The following is a 12,204-nucleotide window of genomic DNA, read 5'->3' as shown; positions in this document are numbered from 1 at the left end:
GAAAAATCTACAAGTTGCATAGCCCTCATATAGAGCATTGTAATTTTTTGTCATTACAAAAATTCAGGAACTCCTTCCAGTATCAGAACAGCCGTGAAAGATTAGATGAGTCTTGATCTTACGCCTGTGTTCTTTTCAGAGTGCCATGCTGGCCAATGTCCCCTGTCTGATCCTTGCACTTCAGGGAGACAATGCTGTCACCTGCTTCGAGTCCATCCTAGACAGGTAACATCTGGTGTACTTTACCATAAATTACTTCTCAACAGAAAAAGTTGAATTCAAGTACATAAATGTACATTTCCATGTGCTTTTATATCTTAGCGTTTCTGTTAAATATTAAGCACCAGTTTTGAGGAATAGATAGGAACTGTAATCTAATGTGTTGGTAGAGACCTCATTATAACACGCATCACTTCTGCTTTGACATGCATTGTCTCATCTGTTTCCATCAACTGGCTGTACAGAACTGGTACGTACTACATTTGCTGTTATTTAAACTCCTTTTTCATATTTCAGCATTTTTACCTTCATAGCCTGATCCTGGGTATGATTTATTTTGTAACTGAGAATAATAAGGCAGACTACCTAATCCTGTTGATTGTTCTATATCCACAGTTTGTGGTTGAGGAAAACTGTAATCATGTACTGTGTAATTTTCAGTCTGAGGGTTAAAGGCCATGTTATGTATGCAATACCTGCAAGACCTGTTTGTATCTTAAAGTATATTTTGTTTCAGTATTTGTCTGGAGAAGCCCGAGCTGATGGATGTGCGGAGGGCAATTCTTTATCCTTACAATGAAAAGCAGGCAAGTTAAAAAAAAAACTATCAAAATCTCTCTTTGTATTTAGCTTTTAAACATTTTCTCTCAACTGCTGTTCCTCATTAGTATTGTATAGTCACCAATTTTCAAGTAGATGAAAGGGTCATGAAAGGTTCCAGCAGAGCAACGTGTGGCAGATAAACACAGCCTGGAAAGCAACAGAGGGACACCTCCCAGCTCCACAATATGGAAAAGCCCAGCAAGAATTTTTTTTTCCCCCACAAATTACTTTTTCATGTTATGTATAATCTGGAATCCCCAGTTGTTAAATAGCTCGACCACTCGGTGCTGCAAGCTCGTGGGAGCCTGGAAAGGCCCTGAGGCTGCTGTTGTAAAGCTATCGTGACTGACTCAAGCCCCCTCCCCCCTGACTGCACTCACACAAGCTCTGTCCTGTAGCAACACGGCACAGAAGACAACGCTGCTACACAGTCCATCTTATTTACCTTTTAACTTGAAAGAGCTCACTTTTAAGACAAGCAATGTGACTGGTGCTTTCTTGATGCGTGCTTGTTTTTGCAGGCTGCAAAGCTACTGTGCTGCCTCTTCGATTCCCTGTCCCCCGACAGCCTGCACAGTATTGTGCCACAAGACACCGCACAGAGCTGAACACTGCACCAGCTTCCACACAACGGGCTGTAGGCCTGGGTCAGCAGCACAACCAAGAACTAAAGCCATACATTCAGAGGTATAGTAAGCCCATGCTACACAAGGTATATGACTCTGAGAATAACATTGGATAAATTCTCCAAAAAAGCTGTCAAAGTATGTAAGCACTGAAGTGGCCCCAGGAAGAATGTGCCACTTGTTGCTGGGAGAACAAGGCCAGTAACCTCACTAAAGGCTACACCACCCTAACCCCCCACCCCGACCTTTTTTAAATGCTTGACTTGGTGTTGAGCATGGTGACTAATGCCAGAAACCTATAAGACCCCTTTTCTCTGGATCGCACTACACTAGTCATTTCTGAATGAAAGAGATGGCAGCTCTTTCAGGGCAGAACAAAATGTTTTCTGAATTTCCTACCAAAAACCTTTGTAGCATGGGTTTACTGTTCTATAAATATTTATTTATATATTTCTAAATTGCTATTTATTATAATAAAAATGTAAAATGTGTTATTGATCAAATATTAAATTTCACTTATTACCCCTGACTTTTACTGTTATTGTCATTTTTGAAAACATTATGTGCATTTTTTAACCATTTAGCCCAGACTCAAGTTTTGCTAATCTGCAACGGTGTAGCAATGATAAATTGTAAAGGCTGTAAAATCGTTTTTTTTTATTTTACTAAACCATACAGATGCATACAAAAAGACTATTTACTTAGAAGAGCCTTACAAGGTGACTTTCCTTGTCATGTTATTACAAAAGTTTCATCTCAAGAAGTCTGAAATGATAAAATTCACTTTTACCTAGAACTTCTAGCACCGATTACCCAATGCCCCCCAATTTGAGTAATTAACATCTTCTCTAGTAAGAGAGAAAACTCTTGCACTTCACTCTTCTTTACCATATTTTCTTTTTACACAAAACTGTCTGACAGAACTCCTGTCAGTTTAGAAGAAGTTGAAGTGAAACTCCTCCTGGGCTGGTGTGAAGACAAACCTCTGGTCTTCCTTGCTCTGTGGGCCTGGCTCCTGGGGTCCCGCCTGTGTCTGGGGCTCTGCTCTCCGCTGAACCACTGCTTTCTTAGGGGGCGCGGAGACTGCAGTGACACGGGCCGACTTCAGAGCTAACGGGAAAGGATAAGATGTGGAGAATGGCAGGGCTCCATAGAAACTGGCCGCAGACATGCAGTTTCTATTGGAAATTGTAAATGCACTGGAATTATTCTAGGGATGGAGTTTAGAACACATAAACCACAGCTGAAAGACATACTCATGTACCACTAATCATTCTAGTTGCTCTTATATCCAAAATTATGGAAACATTCAGGTTATTACAGTACTGTTCAAACTGTCTGAAGGTGAGCAGAGATAATTTCTGTATTACCAATATTTTTTTCATCCACAAAAAGACATCTATTAGACACACACAGACACTGATGAGAAAATAATCATTTAAATGCAACAATTGGACAACCGTTTCTTCTAAGAAAGATTTTCACACAGAAGTTTGTCTTATCTGTTAATCAATGAAGGCTACTTTTTAAATGGACTTTTTCAGAACCATACAGTATATACAGAGGGTTTAATTTAAGATTTTTTTAATGCAGTTCATCACAGCTGATAAGGCTGCTGATAAAGAGACAGTGGCCAGCAACAATCCTTTTAATGTTTTCCTATAGATCACTCACCTGTTTGCATGAGCTTCACCTGCTTGGCCTTCTCATCCTCCATCTTCTTTCTGTAGTCCCCCAACATGGCCCTCATCACCTGTCTCTTCTTGACCAGCGGGGCCTTGTCGCTGCGCAGGGTCTTCAGCGCACGGTTGGCTTCCTCCACTGCCAGCAGTGGAGACCCAGACACAATTAAACATCCACAAAACAGGTTCTATTGTCCCTGCTGAGACTTCCTAGAGTTTCTGGTTAAACCTGGTTGTGGTTTGAGTGAGGAACTGCAATTGTGGGTGGACAACACAAGCAGACATCAATTCTAGTCTGCAAAAGCAAAAAAAAAAGGGGGGCTCTTTTTCAATGTGGTATTACCATCTACATGTTCCTTTGCAGTTCGCATACTCACACAAGAGTTCAAACCATAACAGAAAAACTGTAACCCTCTTGTTTTAATTCTCAAGAGGGACACTGATACTCTCGCTTATGAGCAAGGGAAGTTGTTTACAGTTGTTTCACTTCTTAAAACTAAACCAGCACAACTATTTACTTAAAACTCCACTAGCGACCAGGTGAACTGCAGCTGATATTGTACTCTCAGTAACCATCTGCTTGCAGTCTTCAGTTAAAACTGCACAAGTACTAGCCAAATGATTGGGAGATGCAGATCAGGGTGGGACCAAGGCCCAGTTTTAGAGCTGACAGGCTCAGCACTCGTCAGCCCTGACAAGGCAAGTCTGCTATTGTCATACTGATCCTAAAGAGCTGGCATCTGCGAGTTCAAAAAATGTCCTCAAAAACTGCAGCAGGCAGGCAAGCTCCATGACTCCAGTGTCCTGCTGGCTCACCTTGTTTGGGAGTGGACTTCTGCGTCCTCAAGCCGAGCTCCAGCTGCTCCACACACCAGTCCAGCTCCCTGGCCAGCTGCTGCTCTGGGGACTGGAACACGAACACACAGAATTTTTCAGAACCATAATGGCCATTTTGTAAATTAAGGCCTTACGCAACTCGTACAGCCCGATAAACAACAGCTTGGCGCCTTGATGGGATTGGAAACTTACACGAGAGCTGCCTTTGATAATTGTGATCAACACAAAATATTTTAACAGATTAACTGGGACTCTAACTGAATTATCTGTGGATTTCCAAACTACAGCTGGGTTAGATGAATAACTTTTGTTAGGGCTGGACAGATGAGATGTTTCGTGATCAGCAAAACCTCAACAAACTGTTTCCCTCAGATTCAAGTTATGACACACATTCCAGAGCAAACATAAAAAATGGGAGTAACTGCAGACCTAAACTGACACACACAATTATATTTCAAGGTCATATTGTACCACTGGAAAAGCTGGGGTTGCTATCTTTTAATCATGGGTGAACTATTTTGCTGGAGTGAGGTTCACCAAAAGTATTTTTGTGCCATGTGTCTGTTCCTAAAAAAAATGAAAAAGTGTAACTTGAAACACAAAGCATATTTTCAACACCCTTCACCCCAGCCTGCTGCAGAAGGGCACTCCGACTCACCAGAGCCGCCAGCTCCCCTGTGTTTCTGGGTTCTGCCTCCTGCGATGCAGGTGGCTGTTTCTGCTGGCTCTTGCTCTTCTCTGCATGCGGTTTCTTCCTGCTGGCCTTCTTCTTTTTCTTGGATTGGGAAGGTGGGGCTTCAGGGTCCTGGTCTTTCTGCTGCGCATTCCCAGAGTTCCCCTCTCCAGGGTCCGGCCCCTGCTCCGCTGTGCTCTGTTCCGTCTCCGCCGGCTCGCTGGCAGGGACTGGGAAATTGAAGGCAAACCCAGAGCTCTGCCCTTGCAGGAGGTGGGGGTCCAGCGATGCCACGTCCGCGCTAGGGGCCTGGGGGGGCGTTTCGGCTGCCACCTCTGCTGGCACACCCTCTGGGAAGAAGTTGAAGGTGAAGGAGGTGTCACTGGGAGTGAAGTTGCTGCCCTCTCTGCTTCCGTGGTATAGAGCCCCCACTACCGGCACAGCGACCCCCTGGGGCACAACTCCTGCACAACACACACACAGAAACGCATCACACTCCCTCATCCCTCGAACACACACCAGCCATACCGCAACACACACAGCCGTAGTGTAGTAAACGCTGTAGTTTGTCATTTTCACTGTTTAACAGATGTATTTCTGGTCACGTCCAGCTTTCAAAGCTGCTTAACTTCACAGTACAATTTAGAAATCTGGAAACAACACTAACCACAATAATAATTAATAATTGCTTACACTTATATAGCGCTTTTCTGGACACTCCACTCAAAGGGCTTTACAGATAATGGGGACTCCCCTCCACCACCACCAGTGTGCAGCCCCACCTGGATGATGCGACGGCAGCCATAGTGCGCCAGAACGCTCACCACACATCAGCTATTAGTGGGGAGGAGAGCAGAGAGTAATGAAGCCAATTCATAGATGGGGATTATTAGGAGGCCATGATTGGTAAGGGCCAATGGGAAATTTGGCCAGGACGCCGGGGTTACACCCCTACTCTTTTCGAGAAACGCCCTGGGTTTTTTAATGACCACAGAGAGTCAGGACCTCGGTTTTACGTCTCATCCGAAGGATGGCACCTGTTTACAGTATAGTGTCCCCATCACTATACTGGGGCATTAGGACCCACGTGGACCACAGGGTGAGCGCCCCCTGCTGGCCCCACTAACACCTCTTCCTGCAGCAACCTTAGTTTTTCCCAGGAGGTCTCCCATCCAGGTACTGACCAGGCACACACCTGCTTAGCTTCAGTGGGTTGCCAGTTGTGAGTTATATTGCAATATTGCATCCTATTGATTATTAATACAAAGGAAGCGTATGAAGTTAAAAGACTGAAAACTTAACTATGAAACAATGAAATTCAGTACCTGTATAGATATGACAATGGGAACCACATTTCCAAGAACAGCAACACTGAACATAGTTGTTAAGGCATTGATCTTATTACAACAGGAGGTCTGGGGTACCTGAGCCATCCTGTGTCTTGTACTCCTCAGTCATTCTCTGGCGATAATCCCCAAACACGCTCTGCATCACCCGCCTCTTCTGCACAAAGGAGGAGCCCCGTGACTGCAGCACACTGAGCACTCTCCTCTTGTCCTGCGCTGCAGTCAGGCAGAGACAGGACTGGGGTGAGGCCCTCACTGACAGAACAGCTTCCAAACACGCACAACCCACACGGATCATCTCTTTCCAAGACCAAGGTTCCACACGTCATCCCTCGTTGCCAGCAAGCGATTGCTTGATTACTGCTTCACTGTCAGAAACTTGCTTCACTTTTTCTTAACACTCTCTGTGTATTTTTCCATGTCAGTACTGCGAACAGTAATGAAAGGGCAATGTTCCTGGATAGTCCTTCACTGATGTTTAATTTATAAAGAGGGTTAACATGTAATCTGTGCATGTAGGAGACTAAACATGCGTCATCCCAAACTCTTTAATTGATTTTTTAATGTAATAAACAAGTATTTCACTCTTTATACAATTTCTGACAAAACATTTAAAATCCCACCACAAGCAGATCTTAACGGCCATCAGGAGGGAACACTTTGATACACATCTGTTTTATGTCAACGGCACTAACTGAGCAGAGTTCCCTTGTGAACAGCTTCTGCATCTGCCACTGCAACAAAACCGGATGACTGAGGTAAGAATATATTGCCTGGACCAAGTGCTTCAACGCCGTACTGCGAAATGTTTCTTAGCTTGGACGCTGTGTGGGAAACCAGGGTGCCAGTGCTGTGGTGTGGCTCACCTTGCTCAGGGCTGGGGCCTGTCAGTAAGCCCGTCTCCAGCTTCTGGATACACCAGTCAAGTTCATCCTGGAAGGTGCCCCAGGGAGCCTGAACAGGAATCGACACCATGAGCAGGTTTCTCTCCCGGCTTACTGATGCTGCTCAACCCCTCCGGCCTGTCCCCAACACACTCTGGTCACGTTCCATTTCAAATAAACCCAAACAAAACTAGTCATCCTAGTTCAGGTGCGTAGCTGCCCCAGCAGGCGTAGGCTACGGAGGAACAATAGGTTTATTTCATGCTGAAAAGAAAAGAACACAACGTTTCAGAGCCTTCTTCAGGTGTGAGGGTAATAACATTGCGTTTTCTTTCTTCCCTTTTCAGCCTGGAATAAACCCATTACTTGTTCCTTTGAGAACTAGTTATCTGTTCTTTTACAGCAGACATTTGTTCTGAATTCTACAGCTCTTATCAGGAGTTAGTTGGGGTGTCCTGCGTCTTCCAAACCTTCTCTATTTGTCCTCAGAGAAGTAGTCAAGAAGAGAAGCCGAGGATTTTCCGTTTCTGAAAACCTTTCAGATCGCTGCTGGTAGATCACCATATGGAAACCTTTGAGAAAGCTGCCCTGCATGTTGTTTCAAAATGACCCTTTAAGCCCCTCTTTCAAACAGCTCAGAGTGGATTACACTAAAATAGTACCATATACAGTGCCTTGCGAAAGTATTCGGCCCCCTTGAACTCTTCAACCTTTTGCCACATTTCAGGCTTCAAACATAAAGATATAAATTTTTTATTTTATGTGAAGAATCACCAACAAGTGGGACACAATTGTGAAGTGGAACGAAATCTATTGGATTTTTGAAACTTTTTTAACTAATAAAAAAATGAAAAGTGGGGCGTGCAAAATTATTCGGCCCCTTTACTTTCAGTGCAGCAAACTCACTCCAGAAGTTCAGCGAGGATCTCTGAATGATCCAATGTTGTCCTAAATGACTGATGGTGATAAATAGAATCCACCTGTGTGTAATCAAGTCTCTGTATAAATGCACCTGCTCTGTGATAGTCTCAAGGTTCTGTTGAAAGCGCAGAGAGCATCATGAAGACCAAGGAACACACCAGGCAGGTCCGTAATACTGTTGTGGAGAAGTTTAAAGCCGGATTTGGATACAAAAAGATTTCCCAAGCTTCAAACATCCCAAGGAGCACTGTGCAAGCGATCATCTTGAAATGGAAGGAGTATCAGACCACTGCAAATCTACCAAGACCTGGCCGTCCCTCTAAACTTTCAGCTCAGACAAGGAGAAGACTGATCAGAGATGCAGCCAAGAGGCCCATGATCACTCTGGATGAACTGCAGAGAACTACAGCTGAGGTGGGAGAGTCTGTCCATAGGACAACAATCAGTCTTACACTGCACAAATCTGGCCTTTATGGAAGAGTGGCAAGAAGAAAGCCATTTCTCAAAGATATCCATAAAAAGTCTCGTCTAAAGTTTGCCACAAGCCACCTGGGAGACACCCCAAACATGTGGAAGAAGGTGCTCTGGTCAGATGAAACCAAAATCGAACTTTTTGGCCACAATGCAAAACGATATGTTTGGCGTAAAAGCAACACAGCTCATCACCCTCAACACACCATCCCCACTGTCAAACATGGTGGTGGCAGCATCATGGTTTGGGCCTGCTTTTCTTCAGCAGGGACAGGGAAGATGGTTAAAATTGAGGGGAAGATGGATGCAGCCAAATACAGGACCATTCTGGATGAAAACCTGTTGGAGTCTGGAAAAGACCTGAAACTGGGACGGAGATTTATCTTCCAACAAGACAATGATCCCAAACATACAGCAAAATCTACAAAGGAATGGTTCACAAATAAACGTATCCAGGTGTTTGAATGGCCAAGTCAAAGTCCAGACCTGAATCCAATCGAGAATCTGTGGAAAGAGCTGAAAACTGCTGTTCACAAACGCTCTCCATCCAACCTCACTGAGCTCGAGCTGTTTTGCAAGGAAGAATGGGCAAGAATTTCAGTCTCTCGATGTGCAAAACTGATAGAGACATACCCCAAGCGACTTGCAGCTGTAATCGCAGCAAAAGGTGGCTCTACAAAGTATTAACGCAAGGGGGCCGAATAATTTTGCACGCCCCACTTTTCATTTTTTTATTAGTTAAAAAAGTTTCAAAAATCCAATAGATTTCGTTCCACTTCACAATTGTGTCCCACTTGTTGGTGATTCTTCACATAAAATAAAAAATTTATATCTTTATGTTTGAAGCCTGAAATGTGGCAAAAGGTTGAAAAGTTCAAGGGGGCCGAATACTTTCGCAAGGCACTGTATATGCCCACAACCACATCTCAAACGGGTAGACAAGAAGATGCCGCCTACATTAAACAATATATACAGAAGATAACAATTACGAAACAAAACTTTAATATTACCTCTTCCATCACGGAATCCTACACAATCCGGAATCGCATTCCTTGCTTTCCTGAACATAGGAGGGAGGGAGTTGAAACGGCGGGATGTTATTAATAAGTGTTAAGGGTATTCCAGAGTTTAGATCGAAATAAATATTGCATTACTTTAAGAATACCGGTAATCACACTGATTATTAAGACGTTCAATTTGTATACACAAATCTTACCCACATTAGAGGAAAATTAACACGTCTGAGATTAAGATTTAGACATCTTTTCAGATCAGTACAAACATTTAAACCAATGCCAAATATGACCAAGCAGCAAAATAAGAGTTACCAACCTTCTGTATTCACTTTTCGGAATAGTACTCAACAACAAACTGCTTTGTTTAATATCATTTCTGTCACTAGTAAGGGTACACCACTACTGCAGTCCAACAGCACAATACAAATGACTCAATCACGTGTCTGAAACAGCAGTACGCCCTCTTTTAATTTCCTCCGGGTAAAGTCAATAGCGCAGGTCAGGTCCGCTGACATTTAGTTCCGCAAGACCGAAATTCAAACTCTTCATTTCACTCCAATTAAACGGAAAATGCTGATCAATTTGTACTGGACTATTTACGGCTTCGTGTTGCCTTATATACACGCAGTGTGTTGTCACAAATCCACTTTATAAACCACTTTGCTTTCAATTTTAAAGTATACAGAAGTATTATTTATCGCCTTTTCAAAAGTACATGCTTCAAATACCATAACTAATTAACCTCCGCTCAGTGGGTTTGTGTCCCTTTTTGTTATATACTCACAAATCTGGACTCCTTCTTCGGATGTGAACCCGAAGAAGGCTCCACATCCGAAACGACGTGTTTCTTTTCTTCTCTTTTCAGCTGCGTCAGCATGCGTAGGCTGCAAAGGAACAAGTCATAGGTTAATTCCATGCTGAAAAGAGAAGAAAGAAAACACAACGTTTCGGCCGAAGAAGGCTCCAAGGATGAAGGAATAAACCTATTACTTGTTCCTTAAATATATTAGGCAAGCAGAGAGGATTACTGGGGCTGTGAGTTACTCAGAAGTAATCGGGGAACGCAGAATTACGACAGCTCCTGTTTTACAGGGTTTGACATGGGCTTCAGCTGCATGCACCCTCTGCTCTGATCGAGAGAGATGTAAACTGTATTCCCCAGTATCCTGTGTGCCATCAATCCCCTGCAACTGGTCAACAGAAGGCGTTACGAAGCTCAAGGTAAATTCACACAAAAACCTAATGCTCCATCAAATCAAGAGAGAGAATTCAAAACAGGATCTTAGGGAAGACGCACCCAGCGATTGGAACAATGTCAAGTGGTGTTGAGCGGGCTAGACACATCTATAACGTAATGCAGCTCTTTCCAATTTAACGACGGAGATAGTGCAGCTGACACTACTCCTGAATGACCACTAGAGGGCCTTGTTGAACGCTAGCTACTGTATTTGTGTTCCGGATACTTCTCAGCAGTTCAACGTTTTAAGATGAGCTATACTCCATTGTATCCAAAATGAAAGACTGCATATTGAGTAGGGAGATAGTGCATAGAGGAGGTGTCTGCCGGTTTGACTACAGCCTGGACAGAGAAACTGGGTAAACAGGCAAACCTGGCTGCCCAGAGAGGAAAGGCTGTGGTCCCACTGCCAGCAGAGAGAAGTACAAAGCTGCTCTTCCTGCTAAGCAGCAATAAATACTCAGAGAGTAGACAAAACATTCTTCCCTAACATAATGAATCGAATCCCAGAGTTCCTAGACCTGCCAGAACCAGCACACTGTCCAATCATACTGTGGGAGGAACCTCTATAGATTTGGCATTCCAATACACAAACTGAGAAACAAAGAATGAGTCTCAAATAATATTGTTTTTGTTATAAATGTCTTGCTAATTATAAATGCATTGCCAATACTGTGATTCATGGTTATGGTTATGTTAATATGGTTTTTGAATTTGAATTTGGACTCACGCAGCAGTTCAGGCACACTCCTCAGCTGGATTAAAGGGGAATTGCAGTCCCAAATTCTCAGACTGGTAACAAAATAAATTCATTGACATTATAGAAAAAAATTACGAATTTCAAATTAAGCACAAAATTGTTAACTTTTTGAAAGTACTGTATGTTGCAGTTTTGCTGCAAACTCACATTTGAATTCCCACAATCTGTGACGTGAAGCAGCCCTTCCTGCTCACTAGTCACTGTAATGACTAATGTACTGTGAAGTACAAGCGTATACAGGTTCTGCAGCAGACATTTCACTACAAAAATGTTCCATCGTGATCTGCATGCAGAGTTAACGAGTAGTAATTGTTAGCAAAACCGTCTCAAAATTGACAGCAATATTTCTTTTGGATTAAAAGAGATGTATTCACAAACCTGCTTATTTACAGTGTCAGATGGCCGCAGCACATCACCGGAAGTTTTGTCTCAATCATAATCGCAGAACATGGCGCTGAGCATATCTGGAAAGGTTGTCTATTTCGCGATGTAAATTACATGTTACTGTGTACATTTTACTTTTATAGTGGTTTGAAATGCACTCATTGATGCCGATTCTGTCTAACCCCAAAATATAAAAAAGTGTTTTAATTCCCCTTTAAATCTCTCTCCTGCTTCACCAGTGTTGGACGATGATTACAGTTGTGTGTATCGGCTCTTATAACATTTCTTAATATTGTAGATTTTGTTTTCTTTTCGGCGTGCGTCTCAAAGCGGCCTCTTCGGCAACACTGTAAATGGTCATTGCCAACAAGGCAACCCGAGCCTGACAGGGCTCCTACTGCTTCCTGCTGCTTAAGCAAACAAGTGGCTCAACAGTCCAGTGCTGTGGACACTGCTGGAGAGGTCCCCTCACTGTTTCCCCGCTCAAAGGTTGACTGGCTACCATGGCAACTAAAGCCCTCAAAACAAAAGAAGGTTAATGACAG

The 12,204-nt window shown here is 43.3% G+C and overlaps 2 protein-coding genes across 13 annotated transcripts in view; one reads left to right on the top strand and one right to left on the bottom strand.

The window, feature by feature from the left end:
* Positions 1–1,977, top strand: part of LOC148645121 (dynein axonemal assembly factor 8) — a 31,821-nt gene extending 29,844 nt beyond the window's left edge. For all 10 annotated transcript variants that reach the window (XM_088612567.1, XM_088612568.1, XM_088612562.1 and 7 more), the window contains 3 exons: positions 140–225; positions 737–806; positions 1,344–1,977. In XM_088612567.1, the coding sequence (XP_088468693.1) occupies positions 140–225; positions 737–806; positions 1,344–1,430 (243 nt within the window). In that variant the 3' untranslated portion in view covers positions 1,431–1,977. The remainder of the gene's footprint in view (positions 1–139; positions 226–736; positions 807–1,343) is intronic.
* A 108-nt stretch (positions 1,978–2,085) lies between these two features.
* Positions 2,086–9,749, bottom strand: c19h8orf33 (chromosome 19 C8orf33 homolog). 3 transcript variants are annotated; one of them, XM_088612582.1, is made up of 8 exons: positions 9,595–9,749; positions 9,273–9,322; positions 6,853–6,940; positions 6,065–6,202; positions 4,626–5,104; positions 3,947–4,037; positions 3,123–3,269; positions 2,086–2,558 (listed from the first exon to the last, which is right to left on the bottom strand). In XM_088612582.1, the coding sequence occupies exons 2-8, from the start codon at positions 9,279–9,281 to the stop codon at positions 2,383–2,385; spliced, it is 1,128 nt and encodes a 375-aa protein (XP_088468708.1). In that variant the 5' UTR covers positions 9,282–9,322; positions 9,595–9,749; the 3' UTR covers positions 2,086–2,382. The 3 variants fall into 3 exon arrangements, with proteins under 3 accessions (XP_088468708.1, XP_088468709.1, XP_088468710.1); XM_088612583.1 differs by having other exon boundaries at positions 4,626–4,990; XM_088612584.1 differs by lacking the exon at positions 9,273–9,322 and having other exon boundaries at positions 9,595–9,737.
* Positions 9,750–12,204: the final 2,455 nt, after the last annotated feature.

Source organism: Lepisosteus platostomus, chromosome 19 (assembly GCF_059453375.1).
Source record: "Lepisosteus platostomus isolate fLepPlt1 chromosome 19, fLepPlt1.hap1, whole genome shotgun sequence".
NCBI classification, from domain to species: Eukaryota; Metazoa; Chordata; class Actinopteri; order Semionotiformes; family Lepisosteidae; genus Lepisosteus; species Lepisosteus platostomus.
Note: the sequence above shows the minus strand (reverse complement) of the source record. Positions and strands in the feature narration are given on the sequence as shown.

Excerpts from the sequence above, each read along its gene's own strand:
- c19h8orf33 (XM_088612582.1), bottom strand. Across the intron at positions 5,105-6,064 it reads CAAGACACAGGATGGCTCAG|GAGTTGTGCCCCAGGGGGTC; the intron begins GTACCCCAGACC and ends TGTGTTGTGCAG. Across the intron at positions 2,559-3,122 it reads GGTGAAGCTCATGCAAACAG|CTCTGAAGTCGGCCCGTGTC; the intron begins GTGAGTGATCTA and ends CTTTCCCGTTAG.